The sequence below is a fragment of the Lethenteron reissneri genome, chromosome 7 (assembly GCF_015708825.2).
Source record: "Lethenteron reissneri isolate LAM-NWPU_2019-01 chromosome 7, ASM1570882v1, whole genome shotgun sequence".
NCBI classification, from domain to species: domain Eukaryota; kingdom Metazoa; phylum Chordata; class Hyperoartia; order Petromyzontiformes; family Petromyzontidae; genus Lethenteron; species Lethenteron reissneri.
The window spans coordinates 13411530-13423944 of NC_083785.1; the positions used below are offsets into that span (position 1 = coordinate 13411530).

The following is a 12415-nucleotide window of genomic DNA, read 5'->3' on the forward strand; positions in this document are numbered from 1 at the left end:
CTGGCACAGACCTCACCTAACCCTGGCACGAGTGTCGTGGTGACGGTGGCACCTGCACAAACTGATCCGACTCTTCCTTGACGACACTGTTGCTGTGCTCCTGCTTCTTTTCAGAATCCGCCGCACAAGCTTGTGTGGGCGCGCATGAAAGGCTACGGCTGCTGGCCGGCCAAGGTGATGCAGCATGTCGACGACCGGGTTGATGTGCGCTTCTTTGGGCACAACCACCAGCGGTGAGGTCCTGCAGTAGGCTTCCATTGAGTTGGTGATGGCACATTAAATTTCGATTTAAAGCTTTCGTAACTGCAGGGATTCATCTTCTTGGTTCTTTCGGTTAAGTCGCGTAGAAGGGAAATAATAAAATTATAAAAATACAACATTCAGACGCTGTCTTCCAGACAGACGTGGTCTTCACCTGAGGACGGCTGCTTGCGTTGTGGCTGAAACGTCGTGAGAATTATTTTATTATGTTTTATTTTTATTATTTTATTATTTCCCTTCTACATGACTTTACCGAAAGAACCAAGAAGACGGCACGTTAACTTATAACATAATAAATAATGCTGCTTTCCCACATTTGTCTCCGTATAATAAAAACAAAGTATTTTCACATTATCGGCTTCATGGCCTTCTGGGACTGCATATCATCAGCAAAATTGGTGCAATGCAATTATACATTTGAGTGGTTTCTAAATTCGGTGTCTCGTCAGCAGTCAGACATGCTTCTTGAACCATTCATTATGGTCGGTAAACTTTTTTTTCGCTGTCAGGTATATTCCATTTGCGATCTTGTAATGAGGTTAATACATTTGTCATTAAAATACTCAGCGAGTAGTTCTGTCTGAACGGCCTCTGGGAGATAACATCAGAGAACGTGTTTCTGAGGTATTTTTACCTGTGCCTTCTCCGTGCTAAGTGGGCACCTTCCCACATGCCCTGTGCTAGAGGTGATTGTCGCATGGCATGCAAACTGAGCTCTTTTAAACGTTCATGCTGGAATAAGATGAATTATATTAAAACCGGTAACAATGTCAGCCTGGATTCTCAACCACCTTAGGTATGCTTTGCACATTCACCCTGTTTTAAGCGTAACATTGTTAAAGCTTTTGAAAATGTATGGAACTCTGGGAATGCATAGAGATAAGTTCAACAGCTATATTTGTTAACAATACGTTATTGTATAATTAACAATTTCGTTCAATGTTTGGTGCTTGGAAAAAGCCATCAACTGGCCACCTGCAGAAATAATAGAAATACTATTTCATAGTTATTTAGTATTATATTTAACCAATCACAGAAGTTGACAGAATTAATAATTTATGTTTTATATATTGTCAATTTATACAGGAATTATATTTTAGGCACCATCATCAGTCAATGAGTCAATGAAAATATAAAAGCTAAAATACACATAGTTAATACATAGTTTGTTTAATACATTATATATTAATACATATATTGTAAAATAACCAAGTTTCTACTTCACTGAGCTAAGTAATTATTTTTGAATGAATGCTGCTATTTAAGTACTTTCTCTAAGATTCTCAGAAAGTCACCAGTAGCCGTTGGATGCGAGGTCGCGAATGCAATTGTCATCGAATAGCGGTGACGTGCTGTGGGCTCGTGGTGCTGTGTTCCTCCTCTCGCGCAGGGCGTGGATCCAGGAGGAGTTCGTGCGCGACATCTCGGCCGGCATACATGAGCTCGTGATCAAGCGCAGTTCCGGCTGGAGCAAAGCGCGCGCGGAGCTGGAGCGGTACCAGGAGTTTGTGCGCGGCGGCAAGGTGTGGAAGCTGGGCGATGGCGAGCAGCGCTCCTCCGACGACGTGGAAGTTGGCATCTCCTCATCCTCCATTCCCTCCATCTCGTCCACCAGCTCTGAGCAGGTGTGTACCATGGCAGCCCACTGGTAGGACTCATGTCGCGCGAAAATACACTGACTTGTGGCGCCAGGGTCTAATAGTGAAGGTTCAAGTGTCAACTTGCTCAAATTTACATAAGGCGCAATCCTATGGCGGTGGCCTTGGAAGCACTGCTTCAGGGTGACCGCTGTTGGGCTTTATCAACCCCTAAGCAGGGATTTTAAATTGTAGTGTTCTGAACTACATACATTTTAAACACATTTACCTGGCAGGATAATAATATAGTAAACGGTGAATTCATGACATTGAGGAGGAAGGAACACACCTAGAAGGAGGGTCTCATGGTTGTCAAGAGGCAAGTTGTGATTATTCACAACTTGGACCTTGAGCCTCAATTCCCATGGGACATTTGTGGAGATCATGACGACCCAATGCTGGTCCACACGGTAATAATAGTTATTTAAAGTAAAGCACCATTGAAACGGTTGTTGATTCTCCAGTGTAAAAGCACTCGTAACTCTAGTCATATAAACAATAACATGCAAAGTGCACATCACAATCTTATATGTGGTAAAATGTAAAACACCTGTAAACTATTGTACTTCGAAAAAGACATTTGAGGAATCGTAGCCATGGCCCAAAGGTAGCGTGTTCGCCGCTTTTTGCAGAGGTTCGCAGTTCAAAATGCATGTGGTCTGCTTCACAGTGGTCGTTAAAGATCGCTTAATGACATTTGAAATAAGTAGGTCATTGTGTGCCAGCGTCTTGGGTCCAAATTTGCCAAATTTCTAAAATGACCCACAAATTGCTCAATTTGGATTACACATATCAGGCATCGCCTTCTATTGGCAGACTAATGCCCATTTGCAGGCCAGGTGCTGATTCATTTCCTGTCACGCAGGGACCACTGCCACTGGGGGTGCCCTTTCAAATGTTTGCTCTGAGATTCCTTGCATAAAGGGTGTTTTATCAAATACAAATTATTAAATATGATTAAATTGATAGCATTTTATACTAAATAACTGCAAATGTTACACTTTATACACTCGAAGTAGATTAAACAGCATTATAAAAAAACTGTTTCACAAAGTGAATGGTTGCGTGAATTCCACAAGTCTAAGGATCCTTAAAATATGTATCACAACATATTTGTTTCTTGCAATGCCACACATTGTGACACTTTAAGCACGTCTGAAGTACGCACAGTCAAAGTCGATGGTTTTGTATTGCAGTGCTCCAAGCTAAGGTGTAAAGTCATGCTGTACAACCTGTCTTGCATTCAGGCAAGGCTGCAGCATGAACCTAAAGCTAAGAAGCCAAAACTTGCCAAGTATGACTCCAACTGCAAAGAGGTATTGCCTAAGCGCGTGCATGGGAGTATGTTCAGGAATCAGGTGTTGGCACATCACACTGTGATTTATCCATTCACGTCCATGTCATTTCACCTCGCGTGCACACTTGTTGGTGGTTGTATTGATGGGCTGCCGTATGCTAAATGTACATCATTATATAAATTCAGAATTGCTGCATGGCCACGTCACGTCAGGTGATCTAGAACAGCATGGTCGCTTACCTCTGAGTATAAATTGTTCTGCTATCCTATGCCCCTCATTCAGTGACAAATGAGGGAAACTGGACATTTCAAAAAGAGTGATGGTAACTACTGGAAGTGAAATGGAAATTAATGAATTATTGCACTTCAAAGTCACGATTCAATTTAAGAATTTTAAAAAATTGATGTTTAATAGATCCCGTAGGGGTTTAGTGGTAGCGGTAATGTTAACCAATTACATACACCGTATGTGAAACGATTAACGTTGATGAAAACCGGGTTTAACGTAAGTGCTGAAAGCCAATTTCATTTTGTAATTATATAAACAAAAATTCCACAAACTTAAAAATCTGTATTGTTAAAAGAAAATACCACTGACAACCTAGTGAATTTAGAGACAGCTTGGAATTTGCAATAAAATTAGCGAATCACTTGTCAAGTTCGACTCAAGTTGAAATTAGGTGGTATACATAGAAAGTTATAGATGTGTTGATTATACAGGTGATTTGGTGGAGGCCTTTATCCAGCAATGGATTGATCATAGCTGATGTTCAGATGCCTGTATGGGCATGATTGTGTAATTGTGTTTATTGCACATGCTCATGGCATGCTTGTATGCCTTTCTGTGTTTATACGTTGTAGGATGCTGTACACGGTGCACACATTTGCATGCGTCTATTCATGTACTGTTGTAATTACATCTTGCCTGTCTGTCATGTATATATGAGTACACATTTGCATGCCTACATAAGTGAGTTGAAAACATGTGGTATATTCTAACCATCATAGAATCCTTATCAATGGCAACCCTATTTGGCAATTCCTTGCACTTCCATTTGAGTCCCCAAAGTATGCCTTCATTTTCTGAAACCTTTGCTCTGAAATTTGACTTGTATTAAAATAAAGCAACCATCCTTCACTCCATTTTTAAAAATGCCAAAAAAATTACGACAAACTTGGCAAACATTGATGCAATATCACAGTCAAAGGTGTTTATACGCGCATACGAGTGTGGACCAGGACAAACCTTAGTTTATGGCCATGAATTTCACATTCCTAATGAGGTTCAGTCCTTCCATAAGACGACATTTTAACTTGCCAAAGTGCTACTTCCATAAAAACTCTCAAGTGTCTGACCTGCACACTGTGATCAGAATTTAAACTCTTCCCCCACCCAGAGTGACTGCAGCGCCATTGCTGATGCCGCATTAACTGGCCTGTCGTGCGTGCCCTGTGCGTCTCTTATCACTCTTATCATATCACAGCGCCCCTGCGCGCCGCGTCAGAAGTGTGAGGAGGCGGAGGTGGAGATGGAGTGCGTGAGCTCCAGCCAGGAGGTGCCACAGGCCGCGCCTCCCATTGAACGCCTCTCGGTGGGCACGCAGACGCGTAGGGCCGGTAGCAGCGGCGGCACCAAGACGCTGCACCGCGGCACGCAGACCAGCTCGGACTCGCCCTGCCACAACATGTGCCATGAGAAGTACAGCAAGATCTTTAACGAGTTCAAGGAGCGCATGGAGGGCGACCACAAGCGTGACACCGAGCGGCTCGTCCGGGAGGCCCTCGAGAAGGTGAGGATAGCAAGAGCGGGTAACAGTGTTTTATTGTAGTTCTAGCCTCTTCGTGTGTGTGGTAGCCTTGGTGGAATTTTGACTGCGTTGGCTGATAATATAATGTTGGTGTGAACCACACATGTGCATCCCCGTGTAAAAATGAAAGTAGATGTGGCAAGCAAACTCCAGCAGTTTCTTGTCCCTCAGTCTCATGAAGGACTTACATGGCATGATCAAGTGGCCAAAGTGCAACTGCATTTTTCTGAGTCCGCCCTCGTTGGTGTTCTTTTCAATAAACGAGGCCGTTCGTTTTCTGCGCACACAGCACTTGTTTAACACGAAACATTCTTCTCGGCATCTGTGCCACGTGCACAGCTGCGCAGTGAGCTGGATGAGGACAAACGGGCAGCGGTGACCAAGGCTGTGGCGAACCTGCAGGCGGAGATGGACAAGAAGTGCAAGCAGGTGAAGGAGAAGTGTAAGGAGGAGTTTTTGGAGGAGATTAAGAAGCTGGCCACGCAGCACAAGCAGATGATTTCGCACACCAAGAAGAAGCAGTGGGTGAGTGAGCCATCTAGCCGGTTGCTTTTTGCCCGTTCGCACATTTGTGGCAATTTACGTGAGCCTGTCATCGGTATATTCTAGGTTGGCTTACATTATTGACTGTTGTGGTCTGTGGGTGGTCAACACCCCGTGTTCCATCTTAAACGTTATCTAAAGCTGAACCTCATGTCTGTGCGTGTGCAGTGCTACAACTGTGAGGAGGAGGCCATGTACCACTGCTGCTGGAACACGTCATATTGCTCCATCAAATGCCAGCAGGAGCACTGGCACTCAGAACACAAACGCACTTGCCGTCGCAAACGTAGAGACTAAACTAGCCAAACAGGAGCCTCTCCATTGCTCATGCCACCATTCCCTTACCCATGTTTTAATAATCACAACTTGGGTGGAGGCTTTTCCAAACAAATATACCTTCCTTAAAAATATTTAAACTGCACCCACACCAACATTCATCCTTGACAAATACACATTTTAAAAAAATAGTCTTGTAAGACCTCCTAAGAACTAAATATCCATAAGGGATGATTTTGGGGGTTTCGTTTTTATTCAATTTTAAGGAGTTTAAAGGAGCTAAACAGTGAGTTTTAGTACACACGTTAAACTCGGTTTTCATAGTTGGTCATGGACACTCTCCGATTGGATGCAATTGAACACTGTCATGGGAACCAACTGAATATTCAATTAATTATGAATTATGATTTTAGTTCCAGTAGGGGCTCTTCAGAGGGGGGGGGGGGAGCCTCGATTGCATCAAATGACCTCTGCTACCATTTCCTCAGTGATATGTATAACCAAACCAAGTCAGAGAGGGGCAGGTAACAAATACTGCATCTGTGAGTAAAATACGGTCTAACAGGACCGAATCAACGAATAACAATGGCAAACACAACCCAGGAATTAAAAGCACAACTGTGCAATTAACTAACCGATTCTCACACATGCAAACTCATTATCCTAATTTTTCAAGAATTAGCCTTTTTACTGGGATGGAGGGACGGATGCAGAGTGTATCATAACAAACTATAAAAAAACTGGGTTTCTCTTCATATTTTGGTCACAAACACAAGCTGATGGGTTACAATTGAATCATTACCATTGAGTTCCCTGACTGCTTTTTCACTGGAATAGTGTTCCAATGTCTGTGTTCGAAACATATACTGGTGACCAGTCATGAAAACCAGATTTTATGCAAGTACTAAAATCGCTTTTTCTTGGGTTCCTGTTCAATCATAACCAACGTATGAAGAATTTAAACTAATCTAATAACAAGTGGGATTATATAATTTGATTTTATTGAAAGGGCACATTTTGCTCTTTGCAAACTGATTTTATTTTGAAAGCCAAAGGGAATTTTATATCAGTGCTTCAGATAAAGGTTATGTTCCATTTTATTCCACTGAATTTAGTTTTTTTTTGACCCACAGCTTAAAATTAATTGCATTACAGATTCCATAGATGGAGCAAAAATATCGTTCCAAAGCACAGCACACTGCATAACACCTTGGCTTTTTAAAAAAATATTTAAAATTAAACAAAAAATGTGTTTTATATTTCATATCCCCCCCCCCCCCCCCGCATCTTATGGATTTAGGGTTGGGATGATATCACTGCTCCTAGTGCATATACAGTCTGTCAACCAGAATTTTGGGTTGGAAAAGTAAATCTGTGAAATGCACTTTTGCTGGGCCCTATTTAATGTCTTTATCCTTTTCGCACTTAGTTTTGATATGAACATCATTCTCTTGTGTTCCACCAGCCTGTCCGATGATAAGACTTTTATTTTTTTGCCTATGTGCATTCCCAACTTGCAATGATGAAACGCTTAATCAAGCACACAATTGTGGCAATTTCTCGATTGACCAAAAGACTTTACTGCGTCAACTAGGTTTTTTAATCGATTATTTTCTTTCGATAATCGTTTTCAGAATCATGGATTGCAAATTTTTGAATCAATCATCAATTTGTTCCATTTTTAGTAACGATTTTATCGATTTGGTGCACGTGAGCATTTAAACTGCACGGTGCGTTCAAATGCGGTTGGCCACGGCCAGCAATCAGCTGCAGGGTTCTCATAAGTCTCTCTGGGGTACAGATGTGTGGCAATCCGAAAATCAATATTTTATTACAATCTTTTATGTGCATGCATAATGTGCATGCAATTATCCATAATGCTCAGAAACCGAAACAACCTTAGGGAGAACCCACTAGGATTTCAAGTCTCTTCTTTGGGGTTCTCTGTATTCAACAAGTGATATCACTACACTGTGATACAGGCTTAACATTCAAAGCTAATAGTAAATAACAAGTAGAAAACGAAATTGTAGTGAACCAAAAGTAAGCCAGTCCTGTTCTTGAGGGTTTATTTGTGCACAAACAAGGTTATTTTTGGTGGTACGGCAGAGTAATGCTATCACTGCGTGATTTAACAAAAAAATATTGATTAAACGATTGGGAGCCAGAGCTATTTTGTTGGACACTTACCAGCATTGCTTGTATGTGCAGTAGACAAGCCAATGACGCATTTCATGAAGGTGATAGGCCAGCATTCTGATGCCATGACTTTGTAATACTACAAAAAAATACAGTCACGTGCTCTGGTGAAGTTATCCCTTGTGTAAAGTTTTAACCAAGTTTTATATACATTTTATAGCAACCTGTTTCAATATTTGACATCTGTACATATAAATGTGTTAAGTCAGTTTTGTGTCCAGATCTCTGAAGTGAATACATTTGCATGGGTGATGGTCCCTTTAGTATTAAGTGTGAATATATGTGTATTATATTGAACTCCTATGTTTAATATTTTTCACCAGCAGTGCTTTAACATATGTCTATTACTAATATGTATCTTTTTCCTTTTTTTTATTTTAACCTTTACATGCTCAGCTTTGTTTTTAACATTTATTGCACTATGCATAGACATTTGAGCCTCAGGCATAATTGATTAACTTGTCTTGAATAGATTAATGCTCCAAAAGGTGACTAATTTAGCGGCTGCCACGCCACTCGAGTTTGACAATCTTTGGCCTTCCCATGCCAGTGCCTCCTCAACACTTGACAGGTGGGAGCTCACCCCTCCCCATAGGAGGGGTGGTGACCCCCTCACCTCTGGTCCAGAGGGGGAGGGACAGGAGTTCCCGTACCTCTGATCACACACCCCCAGGCATCCATTTTCCATTGTCTTTAGTTGTATAGTTGTATGGGCTGGTGCCCAGAGTTCTGATTAGCTTCCGTGCATTTAGTGTAGTTGGTTGGCGTTAGTACCAGGAAAAGTTGTCTTGGGACAGGTAGCCTCTTCCCAAGGGGAATGCGGATTTTATCTGCAGCATGCTGGCCATACTGGACAAGTCGAGGACTGCCGGCAGATGGAATTGGCTGGGCATTGTGTATGCTGGTCTGCAAGATATGGCCGCACATGTGGTTAGGTGAGGAGAGACGTGGTGGAAGCTGCTGACAAAAAGGACAAAGGGAAAAAGCCAACACTGCAGGATGAGACCTTTTTATACTCAGGACAAGATGGCCAAGATGTTTTTTGGAGGCCACCACGCTGATAGCCAGCCACGACCTTTGTGGAGGTCAAGGCTCCATATGCAGGCCTCTTAGTGGCGCCTCTAGTGGCAGTGGGATCTTGTCAGCAGTTGTATGGACCAGTTAATAGCTCTCCCTAATCCAAAGCTTCACGGGACCTCCACGAGTTAACCTGGGGGGGAAATTACTGTGTGCGAAAGCCTTTAAGTTTCTTGGAATATGGTTGGTAAAGACCGATGCCAGCCTTGTTGGCTGTTCCACCAGGATAGCTCCGTTCCACCAAAAAGTCACACGTGTTGGAATTGACCAGAGGTGAGGGGGGGCCCCCACCTACCAAATGCTTTTATATATTCCCAAGGTTTTGGCGCTGGCACGGGAAGGAGTTTTAAAGATGATCAACCCGGTATGGGGTGGCGGCCACCTGTTAAAACCCGGGCTTAACGTGAGTACTGAAGCCCTGTATATAAATTAAGCTTTCAGCTGCTGTGCTTTAGGAAGAGGGACCACAGAGCGAGTGTATGGGCTTAAGGGCACCAACATCAAAATCGCCTCTTACCATTGCAATCTGCTTTTAATAATCTTGACGTGATGACGGGTATCATCCCAACCCTGTTTTTAAATATAAAACTTAGTTAACCTTACTAATGGCTCAAATGCTCTGATAAGACTCCTTACCACTCTTGTTTAAGCAGCAACTTGCTTCCCTTGTCTGAAAATGAGCAGCGACTGATTATTTCGCACACGTGAAATAACGTTGATGAACAGCAGCAGAGGCATTCCTGCAGCTTTTGTTTTATTGTACGAACGCATGTATATAATTACTGTATATTCAAATATGCTATTGGGCACGCCGCGAGATAAACTACTTCGCAGGGCATGATTTTGCCGACTGCAGATTTTCCCTGCACCTGTGTTAAAGGTTTTGAGAAAGATGTGCAAGTGTTGGTGATGAGCCGCAGTGGCCCACACGTGTAGGGTTGTGGGTGTGAATAGATCATAACGGTGCCACGGAGTGTTCAGACTTTGTGATGAGCATTAACTTGGGTTGCCCTTTAATGCTGCCCAGGGATGATGAGGTCATCTGACAGGCATTGCCCCCCCCCCCCTTTTGACGTGAGAACTTGTAAAATATCTGCTGCCGTTTTGGCCCAGAGAAAGGCACGCTTGTAACAACTACAATTACACCTATAACAGTTTTAATGATCCTAAATGTATCAATGCCATTGTGGAGAAATATTTTCTTTTATAGTGTTTGTTTTTTTGTAATGCTTACAATGAAAGCAAAGTTGGTCGTGGCACCTGGGTAGATTGGTGTTCCTTGGTTTTGCTTGATTAAATAACTCGTTTTCACAAGCATGGTCCTCAGGTTGTCGCCCATGACAATAAAAACAATACAACAATTTTACACCATGCAAAAGGACGTGTGATATTTTTTTGTACTTTACCACCAAATAGAGCTTACTGCGGAGCTCTAGTGAAAACAAACTTTTATTCACATTACCCTCCGAACCATTCCTCATTCACTGCCTCCAAACCGTCCTGAATGGAGAGTGTATAAGTTAATGTATTTTCTTGCTTTTATTTTAACACCATCGTATGTTATTTTGGAGTAAAAAAACATTTAACCCAGCTTTGTAAATGCTATGTATTGATAAACTTCCAGCTGTATTTAATAAAAGCTTTATCGTGCGATTGCAATATTTTCGCTCCATAAAGCAGATAAGTGTGTGATGTGCGCATCTGAGCTACCCCATCGTAGTTGTGTCGTAAGGCATGCGTTCATCAGTCCTCTGCCCTTTCCTGCCAGTCGCGGTAGGAAGGTTCAACATTTTAAGGAGAAAGCTTCGCAAGTGTAAGATAAATGTACCTGCTTTTGCTCCACTGGTTTGTTTTTCAATTAAGCCAAGTTGATTGCACTTCCCAATAAAGGTCGCTTGTTTTTGGTTTTTGATTAAAAAAAAATCAATCGCCACTCTTCGCGTAACCGCTTTTAACGCAGTTGTGTACCCTGTAATTTTGCGCAGGTTAAGTTGCATTCTGTATTCTGGTTTTCATGACTGTGCCTGTTCCAAACCTAGTAAAATAAATGGTTAACGGTGAACATAAGCACATGTGTGGCTGTTCCTCTGCACAAACCCAGAAGTTGCTGATAGTGTTTGAAACGTTTTATCTATTAACAATCGAGGTGACCAGGTGTCTCTGGGGGTAAAATAGTACTCGCATTGAGCTAGCACCACTGAGGGACTCTGTTTGAATCTGGGCAACTGAAAAAATATTTCACCCTAATCCTGATTATTCTGCTGCACTTCTCGGCACTCCTCAATCATTGATTCCATCCCATGCCAAACAAAGCAGGAAAGTATACGATCTTTATTGTCCGAGTGAAGGTCCTTCCTCAGTCTCGTACTGTAGTACCACCGAGTACTGGCATCACATTTGTTCACGGAACACTGTCCATGGTGCCTCCAGTTAAAACGTTCAAACCTAACAAATTATCTTTCTCCAGCATGATAATTTTAAGGTAAAATGACAATGAGCACACGACATCCAGAATATACATTGCCAATGAGCTGTCAACAGTGTTTTGGGCAAAAGGCAATACATTTTATTCAAATGTAATGCCAATACCATTGTCTGAACCTTGTCTGAGTGGCCAAAAATGGCTATGCAAAACACCTGCACTTTAGTTCATTGACCCTTTTTTCTACATCAATTTGGCCACCCACTAGTCTCCTTTTCATAACATTGAGTATTCCTGCAGGGCCACAGAACGTTTGCAGAGAAAGATTGTGCCTGCCCCTGTCCCCCCCTGAGTTATCCTGCCATTTACCCACGAATCATCACGCTGCTAACAGTTCTGCTTGCACTTTTTCAGCTCAAACGCATTGGCAGCGGGTACATTCCCGATGAAATGGAACAAGGGCTCATTCTTAGGTTTTTTCGGTAAAGGCACGTAGGTAAAAAATAAAATAAAAATCACGACGTTTCGGAGGCAACACAAGCTTCCGTCTTCAGGTGGAACCGTCACAGCCACGACAGCTGTATCAAGTAAATGAGAGATTACAAGAGCTACCACTCCGTATATATAATGGTTGAAGAGGGGAACAAGTCTTTTGTAACAAAAGACTTGTTATGCAGTATATTCTTAGTCTTAAGCCTCACCTTACCATATTAATAAAAAGTGTGCCGTACTTGGCCCTTCCCCTCTTCAACCATTATATATACGGAGTGGTAGCTCTTGTAATCTCTCATTTACTTGATACAGCTGTTGTGGCTGACGGTTCCACCTGAAGACGGAAGCTTGTGTTGCCTCCGAAACGTCGTGATTTTTATTTTTTATTTTATTTTACTTTTAT

The 12415-nt window shown here is 42.2% G+C and overlaps 1 protein-coding gene across 13 annotated transcripts in view; it reads left to right on the plus strand.

Moving 5' to 3' along the window:
- Positions 1–11002, plus strand: part of ZMYND11 (zinc finger MYND-type containing 11) — a 73620-nt gene extending 62618 nt beyond the window's left edge. For 10 of the 13 annotated variants that reach the window (XM_061576621.1, XM_061576639.1, XM_061576629.1 and 7 more), the window contains 6 exons: positions 115–233; positions 1652–1886; positions 3095–3214; positions 4680–4985; positions 5343–5528; positions 5715–11002. In XM_061576621.1, coding sequence (XP_061432605.1) covers positions 115–233; positions 1652–1886; positions 3095–3214; positions 4680–4985; positions 5343–5528; positions 5715–5843 — 1095 coding nt within the window. In that variant the 3' untranslated portion in view covers positions 5844–11002. The remainder of the gene's footprint in view (positions 1–114; positions 234–1651; positions 1887–3094; positions 3215–4679; positions 4986–5342; positions 5529–5714) is intronic. The other 3 variants (XM_061576648.1, XM_061576657.1, XM_061576721.1) reach the window with 1 other exon arrangement.
- The last annotated feature ends 1413 nt before the right edge of the window (positions 11003–12415 follow it).